The sequence below is a fragment of the Hippocampus comes genome, unplaced genomic scaffold, assembly GCF_001891065.2.
Source record: "Hippocampus comes isolate QL1 unplaced genomic scaffold, H_comes_QL1_v1.1 scaffold62, whole genome shotgun sequence".
In the NCBI taxonomy this organism is placed as follows: Eukaryota; Metazoa; Chordata; class Actinopteri; order Syngnathiformes; family Syngnathidae; genus Hippocampus; species Hippocampus comes.
Genome location: NW_017806062.1, coordinates 1,831,817 through 1,843,947, shown reverse-complemented (window position 1 = coordinate 1,843,947; position 12,131 = coordinate 1,831,817). Strand labels below are relative to the sequence as shown.

Sequence of the window (12,131 nt, the reverse complement as noted above, 5' to 3'; positions counted from 1 at the left end):
ACGTAACCGGGTCGGCTAGTGAGTTACTATGCGCTTTTTTTCTTCTAAATGAGCAGATGCTGATGCCCAAGAAGAATCGCATTGCTATCTACGAGCTCCTCTTCAAGGAGGGAGTAATGGTGGCCAAAAAGGACGTCCACCTGGCCAAGCATCCCGAGCTTGCCGACAAGAACGTGCCCAATCTTCATGTGATGAAAGCGATGCAGGTGAGAGTGTGGGCAACGACCCTTTGAAGAGACCTTTTTAATTTCTCGACTAGTGCTGACTGTATTGGCCTGAACATGCATGCTTTTCGCCTGTGCAGTCCCTGAAGTCGTGCGGCTACGTCAAGGAGCAATTTGCCTGGCGCCACTTCTACTGGTACCTCACCAACGAGGGCATCCAGTACCTGCGGGACTTCCTTCACCTGCCCTCCGAGATTGTGCCCGCCACGCTGCGTCGACAGACCCGCCCCGAGACTGCCAGGCCTAGACCCAAGGGTGAGGCCAATGAAGTGAATCCATCCGTCCATCTTCCGATCCGCTTTATCCTCACAAGGGTCGCGAGGGGGCGGGGGTGCTGGAGCCTATCCCAGCTGTCTTCGGGCAATAAGCGGGGGACACCCTGAACCAATTGCCAGCCAATCTCAGGACACACACAGAGACGAACAACCATCTGCGCTCACACCTACACCTAGGGACATTTTTGAGTGTTAAATCAGCCTGCCTTGCATGTTTTTGGGATGTGGGAGGAAACCGGAGTACCCGGAGAAAACCCACGCAAGCACGGGGAGAACATGCAAACTCCACACAGGAAGGCCCGGCCGGAGCTGGAATCAAACCCAGTACCGCTGCACTGTGAGGCCAACGCGCTAACCACTCGACCACCGAGCCGCCCGGGGAGGACAGTGTGTTCTCCTTATTCTTTTTCACAGAAGCCTGGTGGAAAACTTTTGGATCCCAACGCTCACAGTTTCCCCAGAGAAAAGTGCCGTTTTAAGATTTTCCTCTCAATGCCACAAAAACGCAGCCATGTCGACGACCTTGGCAGCTGCCTTTTAACCGCGTTTTCAGCTTGCTGCTAACGTCACAAAAGAGCCTCTGTCTCAGGTTAAAACTCAGCGGCGGAAAAATCTACAAGGACACATCATGTGTGGCGTGGGCAAATTTCATCACACTTCTTGTTTCCCTAATTGGGGAGGACAACATCCGTCCATCCCTCCATTTTCCGATCTGCTTCATCCTCACAAGGGTCACGGGGGGGTGCTGGAGTCTATCCCAGCTCTCTTCGGGCAGTAGGCGGGGGACACCCTGAACCGGTTGCCAGCCAATCGCAGGGCACAAAGAGACGAACATCCATCCGCGCTCACAATCACACCCAGAGACAATTTGGAGTGTTCCATCAGCCTGCCACGCATGTTTTTGGGATGTGGGAGGAAACTGGAGTACCCGGAGGAAACCCACGCAGGCACGGTCAGAACATGCCAACTCCACACAGGAAGGCCTGGCCGGAGCTGGAATCAAACCCGGTACCGCTGCACTGTGAGGCCAACGCGCTAGCCACTCGACCACCGGGCCGCCTGGGGAGGACAGTATGTTCTCCTTATTCTTTTTCACAGAGGCCTGGTGGAAAACTTTTGGATCCCAACGCTCACAGTTTCCCCAGAGAAAAGTGCCGTTTTAAGATTTTCCTCTCAATGCCACAAAAACGCAGCCATGTCGACGACCTTGGCAGCTGCCTTTTAACCGCGTTTTCAGCTTGCTGCTGACGTCACAAAAGAGCCTCTGTCTCAGGTTGAAACTCGGCGGCGGAAAAATCTACAAGGACATTTAAGAGTCCTCCGGTTATTTCGAACAATATGAGAACATTTGGGGAAGAATTGAAAAAAACAAAAAAGCAGAAGTGATTCCCGTCTGCTCATCTATTTGACGAGCAAGTTCCACGCAAGCACTGATGCGAGTCTCTCAATTCAGCAAATTCCTGGAACGATGACAAGCCTTGTTATTTTTACACACGGGAGCAGTGGCGCAAGATACGGAAGGACATTTCTAATATTTTGGTTTAGCCATAAGAGAGGCAAAATAACGACGCACCGTGACAGCGTGATGCAATGAAGTAGAATGTCAGTTTTGGAGGATATACAGAAAGGATGCCACGTTACATCTATCGCCTTACGAGCAGAGTTTAGCATCCGTTTTGCAGAGCCGTGATTTGTAGTCTGGCAACAGAGTGTTGTCATGTTCTTAAAATTTCTCCACGCAGCCGACATGGCTCCGAATCCACTTGTGATATCACTTTTGTCAAATGCAGCCGTCGACCACTCGACTCTCATCATTTCAGCGCAGGTAGCGAATGATGATATCGCCAAAAGTGACCGAGCAACTTTTGCGTTCCCAAATGACAGCCCCGCTGCTTAAACAATGACAAGGCTTACTTGTATTTTGCCGATACCATCAGCGTCACATTTTCCGCTCGTCTTTTTTCCCCCCCTTTAACTCCACAACTTATTTTGCCGATACCATCAGCGTCACATTTTCCGCTTGTCTTTTTTCCCCCCTTTAACTCCACATGTTTCCCGCTCATGAACTTTTCACACACACGCACACACACACACACACACTGAAGCTTTCAAATCGGTATTTGGGACCTGCCCTGCACACCCCATCATGCCAAAAAATGCTGCGCAAGGGCAATGCTGACGTTGTGTTGCACGCCTTAAGACAGCAAACTAATTCAGCCAAAATTATTAGTGCCTCAGCTGTTTGCAGCCAAGTCGTGCGCTCCACTCCTCAGTTGCCTGCAGCTCAAATCCACAACAATTGACAGAATGCTCAACGACTCAATATGGTCCATTTTAGACATACCGATTGTCGACTTATTATTGCAACTTCAGGTAAGGGAAGCCAAACGTGAAGCCCTGTTGAGGAATATTCAAAACATTCCGCTCTCTTACTTGACCATTGGGATCTGTATTTCACATCTTAAGAAAATGTGAGATCATATTTTTCATATAATGAGCGTGAAACAGATTGAACTAAGGGCTGTGCGGGGATCCCTTGAAAGTCGAAATGATTTTCCAAGCAGCCTTGTGGCGTGAGACAAGCAGAGCAACGAATGATAAAGAGGATTTGTGTTTGAGGGGAGGCTTGGCAAAGTCATAGAGGCCGGCTTGTGTGGCTGTGTGACTCACACAACAATAGCGATGACAATAACACCAACACACACTGAGAAGAGGAATAACGCAATAGAACCGAAAATTGCGAAAAAAAAAGAAACAAAACTAAATAACGGCGAGAATTTGGAACAAGTAAGCGTGAAAATTGTCGTCATCAACGAATGATAAAGAGGATTTGTGTTTGAGGGGAGGCTTGGCAAAGTCATAGAGGCCGGCTTGTGTGGCTGTGTGACTCACACAACAATAGCGACGACAATAACACCAACACACACCGAGAAGAGGAATAACGCAATCGAACCGAAAATTGCAAAAATAAATAAATAAATAAATAAATGAAACAAAATAACGGCGAGAATTTGGAACAAGTTTGCAAGTAAGCGTGAAAATTGTCGTCATCCAAGTTATTCTTCCGAAACAGCAGAACAAATAACAATACAGTCTTTTAGTTCTCAGTACTCATGACTGTAATGAGGACAAGCAGTGTAGGCAACATGTTGGACATCATGTCTGGATTTTTGGGTTTGTTGCAGAAAATGATCACTTGAGAACAAATTAAGACACACTCTCGTTCTAAGTTCTGTGTTCATTAAATTATCCATTCACTTATTTTCTATCACGCATGTCCTCCTTATGCCGAGCCTGGAAACCACTGCGGCTGACTGAGGACGAGACGCGGGGTGTACTCTGAATCCGTCGCGAGCCATCCACAAGCCAGAGACAGATAACCATTCATACTCATAATCAGAACTGAACCCAAATTGCCCGCAAGTAGTGTACTACTGTAACACCGCTCGCAACATCAATCTCATGACACTCGACATCAATTCCGAGTTTTAGTACGGCAAAGCAAAGCAGCTTTATTGATAGAGCGCATTCCATCAACAAGATACCTCAACGTGCTTCACATAATTAAAAGTACATTTTTAAAAAAAATTACAAACAAATGCGTTAAAGATATTTCTGGAGTTAAAAACATTTCAATCCAGAGGCTGCCGTCACTTCTATTAATTGCCCGCAAGTAGTGTACTACTGTAACACCGCTCACAACATCAATCTCATGACACTCGACATCAATTCTGAGTTTTAGTACGGCGAAGCAAAGCAGCTTTGATACAGCGCATTCCATCGACAAGATACCTCAATGTGCTTCACATAATTAAAAGTACATTTTTAAAAAATTTACAAACAAAGACATTTCTGGATTTAAAAACATTTTAATCCAGCAGCTGCCGTCACTTCTATCCGTAGCTCATTCCATTTGCATGCAGCATTACAGCTAAATGCTGCTTCACCATGTTTGCTTTTAACTCTGAGCTCCACTAAATTGACCCGAGTCTGCAGACCTCAGAGCCTGACTACGTTTATACTCAATTTGCATTTCTTTAATAGTTAGTTACATTTCAATCGTTAGTATTGGTCAATTCTATACTCAATTACTGGTGTTTCTCAACTGCTAAATATTGGTAAGTTGTGTGCAGGCATTACAGACAGAGGGCCCCGCTTTTACGACGGTGAAAGTATGTGTACATTTGGGCATTTAGGAAGAAATTTAGACTTACCAGGAAATGTTTCACCCTTTTTTAGGGTCATGTCAAAACAATGAAAGGGTTAAATCAGAACTGTGGAGATGCTGTAAATCATGAGACGAGGAGCCAAAGGCAAGACATGTCTCGTTAAGTTTTTCCTAGTTAAAGTATGATGCCAAGCAATGAATTCATCGTCGCATTATTGTCAGACAGGCTCTTGACACATTTTGCAAAGATCCAAAGTCTTTAATTTGACATAGACGATTTTTATCAGGAAATTCTCGGTCATAATTGAAATGGATTACTCTATGGGTGGATGGAAAAGGAGCAATATGTAAATGAGCCAAAAAGTTTGAGAAGGCTCAGGTTCCTAATGTTGTGTCCGATGTGTGACGTGGCATGGAGCCCACTTATGCCAACAAGCAGCTCATTCATCAAGAACTCGGGCAGAACTTTCCTCGCGAACCCGTCCAGAAGTAGGCCCGCTGGTGGTGATGGTGGTTAGGTTCTACATAAATTGTGTCTTATGCTAAGACAACTCGCACACTGACCTCTTTAACTGGGGGGAATTTCTTCTTGCACTCCATGGAGAGCGAGCGCAGGTCGGTCTGCATGTTCTCCAGCAGTTTCTTCACCGCTTCGGGACTGCTGGTCGACATCTTTGAGCCCAAGGAGAGTGTTCGACGGACGGAAGAGAGGGGGCGGGGGGGAATAAACAGCAGTCAGGCAACGCGGAGCACGGTAGCGCGGACGTCGTCGTCCCCGCCGCCAACCATCCACACCTTCCCTGCTCAATAATCCGCCGCGACTTCCCTTTTTTTTATTTGCCTCCCCTGGAAAAGAGCACGGAAACGCCGCGGTGCATCCACACGGGATCCCCCGTTTCGTTCGCTTGGAGCGCCGGTGCGCAGGAGAGCAGCGACGACGCTGACATAAGTCCGCTTTCATCAAACGGCGCGGACATTAAACGTGCTCAAAATGACATGCCGCCCTTTTAAATGTAGCTTCGTTCATCGACTGAACTATAGCGTTCGAGGGCGACGTAAATGGTATCGGCCGCCGTTAGCTTGGCTTCTTTACCCACAATGCATCAGGGCTCGGTGGGTGACACGTCACTCCCACTTCCGTAAACACTAAGCCATTCATCATTGTGACCACAGCGACGCCTGCCGATTAAATCTTATATAGACCGGTCAGCACCACTTTTTTGATCCGAAAGATAGCATTTTATATACGGTCTATAGTGCTGTAGTCTTGAAAGCACACAGTAATAACATAATTAAATAGAATGTAATGAATTAAACATTTTATACATCGTGATTTTATGCTTCAATGCCCATTGACATTGTGCTGCTCCTATTCTTGGCCACACAGAAGCAGTACAATACAGATATACGCAACACATGAAATGTTTTAAAAACTAAACTAACTTTAAAACATTATACATATACAAGTGTACACTTTTATTATGTAAAAAAAAGAAAAATAATCTGACTATAAGAGGACAACGACGGTTGTTTTTTTTTTTGTCACAATAATAGCCAGATGTGACTCTGCAATTGCCAATGAGATGCTGACAGTTTATCCAAATTTTGAAACCATGCAAATTATGCATGAGCACCAAATCAGCAGTATCAAGACAGTCAATCAGCTAAGTCCCAAGAGTCCGTTGCCCTGATGAGGTATGTCATTACGTGTTTGGGCGGGTGTCAGACTGAACTTTGACCCAGCAGTCTCTAGCAATTGGACTCCACTTGGTGGACGGGCGAGTAGCTGTCTTTGCTCGGAGGCGCCTTCCGATGGAGGCCGTCAGAAAACAAGTTCTCCCGCTGCCGTTTGCACTTGGGTAAATTGTCGCAAGGGGTGATCAGTCGAGTGAGGCGCTGAGTGGAAGAGAATATGTATAACATCAGAATTCATGACAAAAATGGAATAAGACCCCATACATGAGAGCCGGATCAAAAGTCAATGGTGAGAACAAAGGAAGCACAAATGAGTCATTATTGTGCAGTGGTGCTTTGAAATAAGACTTTTTCAAAACAAGAACAGTTGTTCACTTTGGATTTTGGCAGACAGTAAAGAATAAAAACAAAACAAAACAAAATAAACAGAAGCTTCAAGCTACTCCCAGTATTTTACTGTCAAACTAAACATAAATTGTCTGGTTCTCTGTGTTACACTGCTCCCTAGGGGTCAAACTAAGCACACCAAAAGAAGAAGAAGAATTTTTCCTTTTTGAGGTGAGGGGTGATTGTCAGAACAGATGAATTTCCACTCATTTGAATGGAAATTAAATCCTTAAATTTCGGTAGTATTTCCCATGTCCTTGGGCAACTTGAAACTGCTTTTTAAAAATATCTATTGTTTTTTGTGTGTGTGCATCATACCTGTCGTAGTGACCCAGAGGTGGAATGGAGTTGAACTGCCACCCAAAGAGGAATGCACAGCATGGATGATAGGGCGAGGACCCAGCCAATTCCGTAGCCCCACCACGGGTACACGTAATCATTGTTGTATTTTAATGGGGAGTATTTGATCAAGGCAAAGGCGAATGTTCCCTGAAATAGAAAACCCAGAAAATAATGACCCATCGTTGAACATCTTTGGACCACCAGATGGTGCTCTTCTCCCAAAAGAATAACTGGCCAACTGAGTATGAGAACGAGGAACCCACAAAGCAGGTTGCAGGGGTGAAGAACAGCCAGCAGTACTTAATGACAGCGCTCGGACGATAACCAATCATGTCTTCGATGTTGTCATAGAAATTGTCTGCGCCTGTAATTGAAGGAATTTTAAAAAGTCGGAAATCGGAACACCATCAATAATATGCATTCACTCAACACACTCACCGTAAACCCACGCGATGCAAACCGTCTCGAAAATGGCCACAAAGAGCAGACACATCCCGCTGGCTGCGTAGTAGTCAAAAAGCTGGAAGATGTACATTCCTCCCTGTGGGCGACATCCAGGAAGTAAATGCCGATTATCCTCACGAGGGTCGCGGGCGTGCTCGAGCCGATTCTAGCCGTCTTCGGGCAGTCGGCAGGGGTAAACCAGTCAATCGCAGGGCGCACATAGACAAACAATAATTCACACTCATAATCACACCTACGGACAATTTAAGATAAGATAAAATAAGATCACCTTTATTTGTCTCACAATGGAGAAATTTAGAGGGCTCAATCAACCTACCGTGCATGTTTTTGAATTATCAACAATCAATGTCACAATTTAAAAAAAATTGTGGAGCAAATTTGCCATGAAAAGCATTAAGATAAGAAAAAAGCCTTTATTTGTCTCACAATGGAGAAATTTAGAGGGCTCAATCAACCTACCGTGCATGTTTTTGAATTATCAACAATCAATGTCACAATTTAAAAAAAATTATTTAGTTATGAATAAATACAATTGTTATTTTGACATATACAGCCCAATGGTATTATGGGGGGGGGGCCTTCCTTTCATCAGCTTTGTGGCTGCCCCTCATTTTTTAACCTACAAACATTTAAAAACTTTTAAAATTGTGTTTGCGTTTTTAAATCTCGCTGTATATGAAAGCTGAAATAAAATTTCTTCTTTCTTCGACTTCTCTTGTCCTGCCTCAACCACTGACATCTGCATTTTGGCCTCTTTTACTGCCGCTTCTCCTGTATCCTCCTCCCCTCCAGAGGGGGCTAGGTGGCAATGAGCGAAGTAGGATTGTTGCCCTACGGGTTCTGCATCCGTCGACCGGGGTCAGGTTCTGGGGACAACCACTTCCCCAAAGACATCTCGGGGGAGGCGCTACAAGATTCCTTGTCGACACAAGGTCATGGTGACAAACATTTGTGAGCCAAAACATGAATATTTATTGACATCCGACTGACCTCAGTGAGCATGATGAGGCCCATGAGGAAGGAGAGCACGGCAACGGCGAGGATGAAGAGCTCCCTGCGGTGTTTGCGCCGGAAGGTGGATGGGTACATGTCGACCACGGCCGTCACCAGGCTCTCCACGCACACAAACTGCGGCAGACAATTTGGACATGTACTCCGAAGGACAGGAAGACGGATCCCGGAATCGGAATGTAACTGTGTGTGGCTCTCACTTGACTATCCAGTCCCAAAAAGACAATCATGATGAAGAAGCAACAGGCCCACAGAGGCGAGAAAGGCATCATGGACACAGCACGTGGATAAGCGATGAAGGCCAAGCCTGGACCTGCGTTTCACACACTTCAATTGGACACGGTGGGCATGCCGAGCCCAGCTGGGGGGGGGGGGACTCGTGCAAAGAAGTCTTTAGCATTTTCGAGGACAGAATAGAAACGCTCAGCCCGAGTCAGCCTTCGAAATGACATCAAGCCCACGTTTTGGATGGTTTGAAACCTTCATTTAAAACCCTAACCGATGTTTCACAACCCCTATGGCTGGCTTCAAATCTTAATTAGAAACCTAAACTTTGTTTGAAATCCCAACATTAGCTTCAAACCCTCATTTGAATCCTGACCATTGTTTGAAAGCCTAAAAAAGGCTTGGAATTGTCATTTGAAACTTTAACCGTTGCTTGAAACCGTAAATTGAAAGCCTAATTTAGGGTTGAAACAGTAACGCAGGCGTGAAACCTGAACATTGGCTTCAAATCCCAAAAACTCCAAACCAAGAGTTGAAACCGTAATTTAAAATCTTGGCTTCAAAGTCGACTTTGAAACCCCAACATCTGGTTTGAAAATACAATTTAAATGCTTCCTTTGATTCCTAATCTTTACTTCAAACCCCAATTTGAAATCTCAACGATTATTTGAAACAATCGTGCAAAATTTATTATAAATGTCAAACTAGGTTTTCCACCCGGGTCCATGTTTGTAACTCATCTTGAAACCTTGGTTCCAAACCATAATTTGAAACCCAAACCCTTGTTCAAAACCCGATGTGCGCTGGATGACCCACCTCACACAGACCGACCTCAACCCCGCCACTGATCGAAACCCTTACCTTGGTTTGAAACCCGAATTTCAAACCCTAAGCTTGCCTATCCACATGTGGATCATTGGAGTCGATGAGGAGGGAACCACTGACCAGACTCGGCCACCTCTGAGATGGGAACATCCTGTTCGTACGACATGAAGCCCAAAATGGAGAAAATGGCGAAGCCTGCGACAAAACTAGTGCCGCTGTTCAGGAAGCACAGAGACAAACAATCCCTGCAAATCAAACAGAGGACCATTCGCATAAATTTGATCGCCCCGTCCAAAAGTCCACCCCAAATTTGTGCCGTGCTCACCTGTAGCAGTCGTTGCTGTACTTGTTATAACTTCCCAGTGCGGTGAGGCAACCGAGGCAGATGGCATAGGAGAAAAAGATCTGAGTGCCGGCGTCCATCCACACCTTTTAGCATGCCAAACAAACAGACAGTCCGAAGGAAACTGTTTCAATACGGGACATGCAAATGAAGGTTTTTCAACCTTTTTGCTTCATCGCAGACATTTTTAAATAGAAGCAATTATTCGGGCTCCGCCGATTAATCGGTTGGGCTGATTTAATAGGCTAATATCAAAATCGGCAAAAGCGGGCCGAGTGTTGATTTTATACCATTTCTTTAGACAATAACAGCGTACAATACGAAACAAAGAAAATGACGCAAATTTGGCCGATTTGTTTTGCAGATTTCTCTCTCGGTTGTAAAGTCAAACAAATACTGTGAGCTTGTGTGACCTCAAATTGGCAAAATGGCACCAATTAGGGCCAGTCTGGAACAGGGTCGTGTCAAGCAAAGCAAATAATAATAAAATGAATGCCTAAATTGTCCTATTTTGGACTTGTCCGTCCAAATGTGTCTTTGGACCAACCTGTGGGTCAGAAAGCCGCCCCAAATCTGGGTAGAGGTAGAAGTGAATCCCCCGCGACGCTCCCGGCAGGGTGACTCCTCGGATCAACAGGATCACCAACATCACATATGGGAACGTGGCTGTAAAGTAAACCACCTGTCAAGGAATAACAAGCATGTCACTCTTACAACTGCTGTAACCCAAAATTGGGGAAATAGCAAACCCAGCGCTGGGTTCCAAGCAAACGTTGGGTTATTTCTACCCAGAGCAGCAGCAACTTTCCCCTCTCTGGGGTTGCCACGGGAACATCCAGGGTGTCCGTGCTCACCTTGCCAGTGGACTTGACTCCCTTCCAGATGCAGAAGTAGCAAATGATCCAGGCAATGGCCAGACAGATCACCAAATCCCAATTCAAGGAGCCAATGTGATCGATACCCGAGGAAATTCTCAGCACCCTGCGTCTGAAGCACATGCATCCGATGCTGCAGTTATTACTTCTCCTTGTATGTCAACTCCATTGGAAATGTTAACCCCCCAAAAAACCCAAAACAGGGATTCTCAAAATGTGCATCGCTGGATTCTTCTGGTGGTCACAACTTACTTATTTTAACAGAATGCAATCCATATTTTGGATTTCAGTACACGACAGTGAGATAACTGTGTTCGTGTGTTTTCACAATAAGAGTTTTCCTAAAAAAGAATAATGAATCCAATTTCAAAAAAAAAAAAAAAATAAAAAAAATAATGAATCCGATTTATATGGCACTTTCCTGTCACACACTCGATGTATCCACATGGGGTGGTAGTTGTATCGACGCATGACCTGGACAGAGCGGGATTAGAACTGTTTTACACTGTTACAATTACATCTTGTTATTCTTCATGACAGTAAGCATTAACTGTTCATTTATATGCCTATTTGATGGTATTTTACATAAAAAAAATAAATCAAGATACTGTTTTAACATCAGTAATTTACAGCAAGCCATAATTTTACGGTGTTAAATTACAGTTAGTGACTGTCCTTGTTAACTGACTTTTTTAACTGTAATATTTACATGTATGGATGAATATTGAACACTATTTTACAATTATTACAAAAGATAATGTGTACATTCATCGTCAATTCACAAATATTTGTCCCTCATTTTGATGTGATGTCGGTGCTACATATTTTTCTGGTTGTACTGGGTGGAAGAAGTTTGTGACCCACTGTACTAAAACATGCAAAAATCTTTTTTTTTTTTTTTTTTTTGTGAGCTTACTCCCAGAACTCAATGACCGCAGAGGTCGCATTCCCGAGGGCGCCGACGGAGCTGTTCCTCGTCTGAAACGTCACACAGGAACCTTGAATTACAGAAGGATTCAAATGCATGACTCCTGACGACACTTTCTGAAGTGTGCGTGGTCTGACTCTTGTTGTGTGAAAAGGGGCACCGCACCCGTGTTCCAGGTGTTGTTGCACGAGGCCCACGGCAGGTCCCAGCTGAAAGAGTTGGACAGATAGAAGATGGCCCAGGCTAACACGATGACGTAGTAGATGTTCAGCAGGGCCACGATCACTTGCGTGGCATAACCCACTCCTGCAAAAAAAAAAAAAAAAAAAAAAAAAACACAAACAGAGAAACAACAGAGGTTTGGGGGG

At 44.9% G+C, this 12,131-nt stretch overlaps 2 protein-coding genes across 2 annotated transcripts in view; one reads left to right on the top strand and one right to left on the bottom strand.

Moving 5' to 3' along the window:
- Positions 1-22: 22 nt before the first annotated feature.
- Positions 23-544, top strand: LOC109529869 (40S ribosomal protein S10-like; the record flags this gene model as incomplete). Its single annotated transcript, XM_019893365.1, has 2 exons — positions 23-206; positions 305-544. Coding segments are annotated over exons 1-2 (390 nt in total), but the record flags the coding sequence as incomplete, so codon positions are not given.
- A 5,425-nt stretch (positions 545-5,969) lies between these two features.
- The window catches only part of slc6a13 (solute carrier family 6 member 13), a 12,332-nt gene continuing 6,170 nt past the window's right edge, over positions 5,970-12,131 (bottom strand). The window contains exons 5-16 of the mRNA XM_019893271.1: positions 11,929-12,069; positions 11,752-11,833; positions 10,815-10,947; positions 10,508-10,642; positions 9,943-10,046; positions 9,738-9,862; positions 8,768-8,880; positions 8,547-8,684; positions 7,530-7,632; positions 7,355-7,455; positions 7,068-7,238; positions 5,970-6,563 (exon numbers count right to left, since the gene is read on the bottom strand). Of these exons, the coding sequence (XP_019748830.1) occupies positions 6,417-6,563; positions 7,068-7,238; positions 7,355-7,455; positions 7,530-7,632; positions 8,547-8,684; positions 8,768-8,880; positions 9,738-9,862; positions 9,943-10,046; positions 10,508-10,642; positions 10,815-10,947; positions 11,752-11,833; positions 11,929-12,069 (1,493 nt within the window). The 3' untranslated portion in view covers positions 5,970-6,416. The remainder of the gene's footprint in view (positions 6,564-7,067; positions 7,239-7,354; positions 7,456-7,529; positions 7,633-8,546; positions 8,685-8,767; positions 8,881-9,737; positions 9,863-9,942; positions 10,047-10,507; positions 10,643-10,814; positions 10,948-11,751; positions 11,834-11,928; positions 12,070-12,131) is intronic.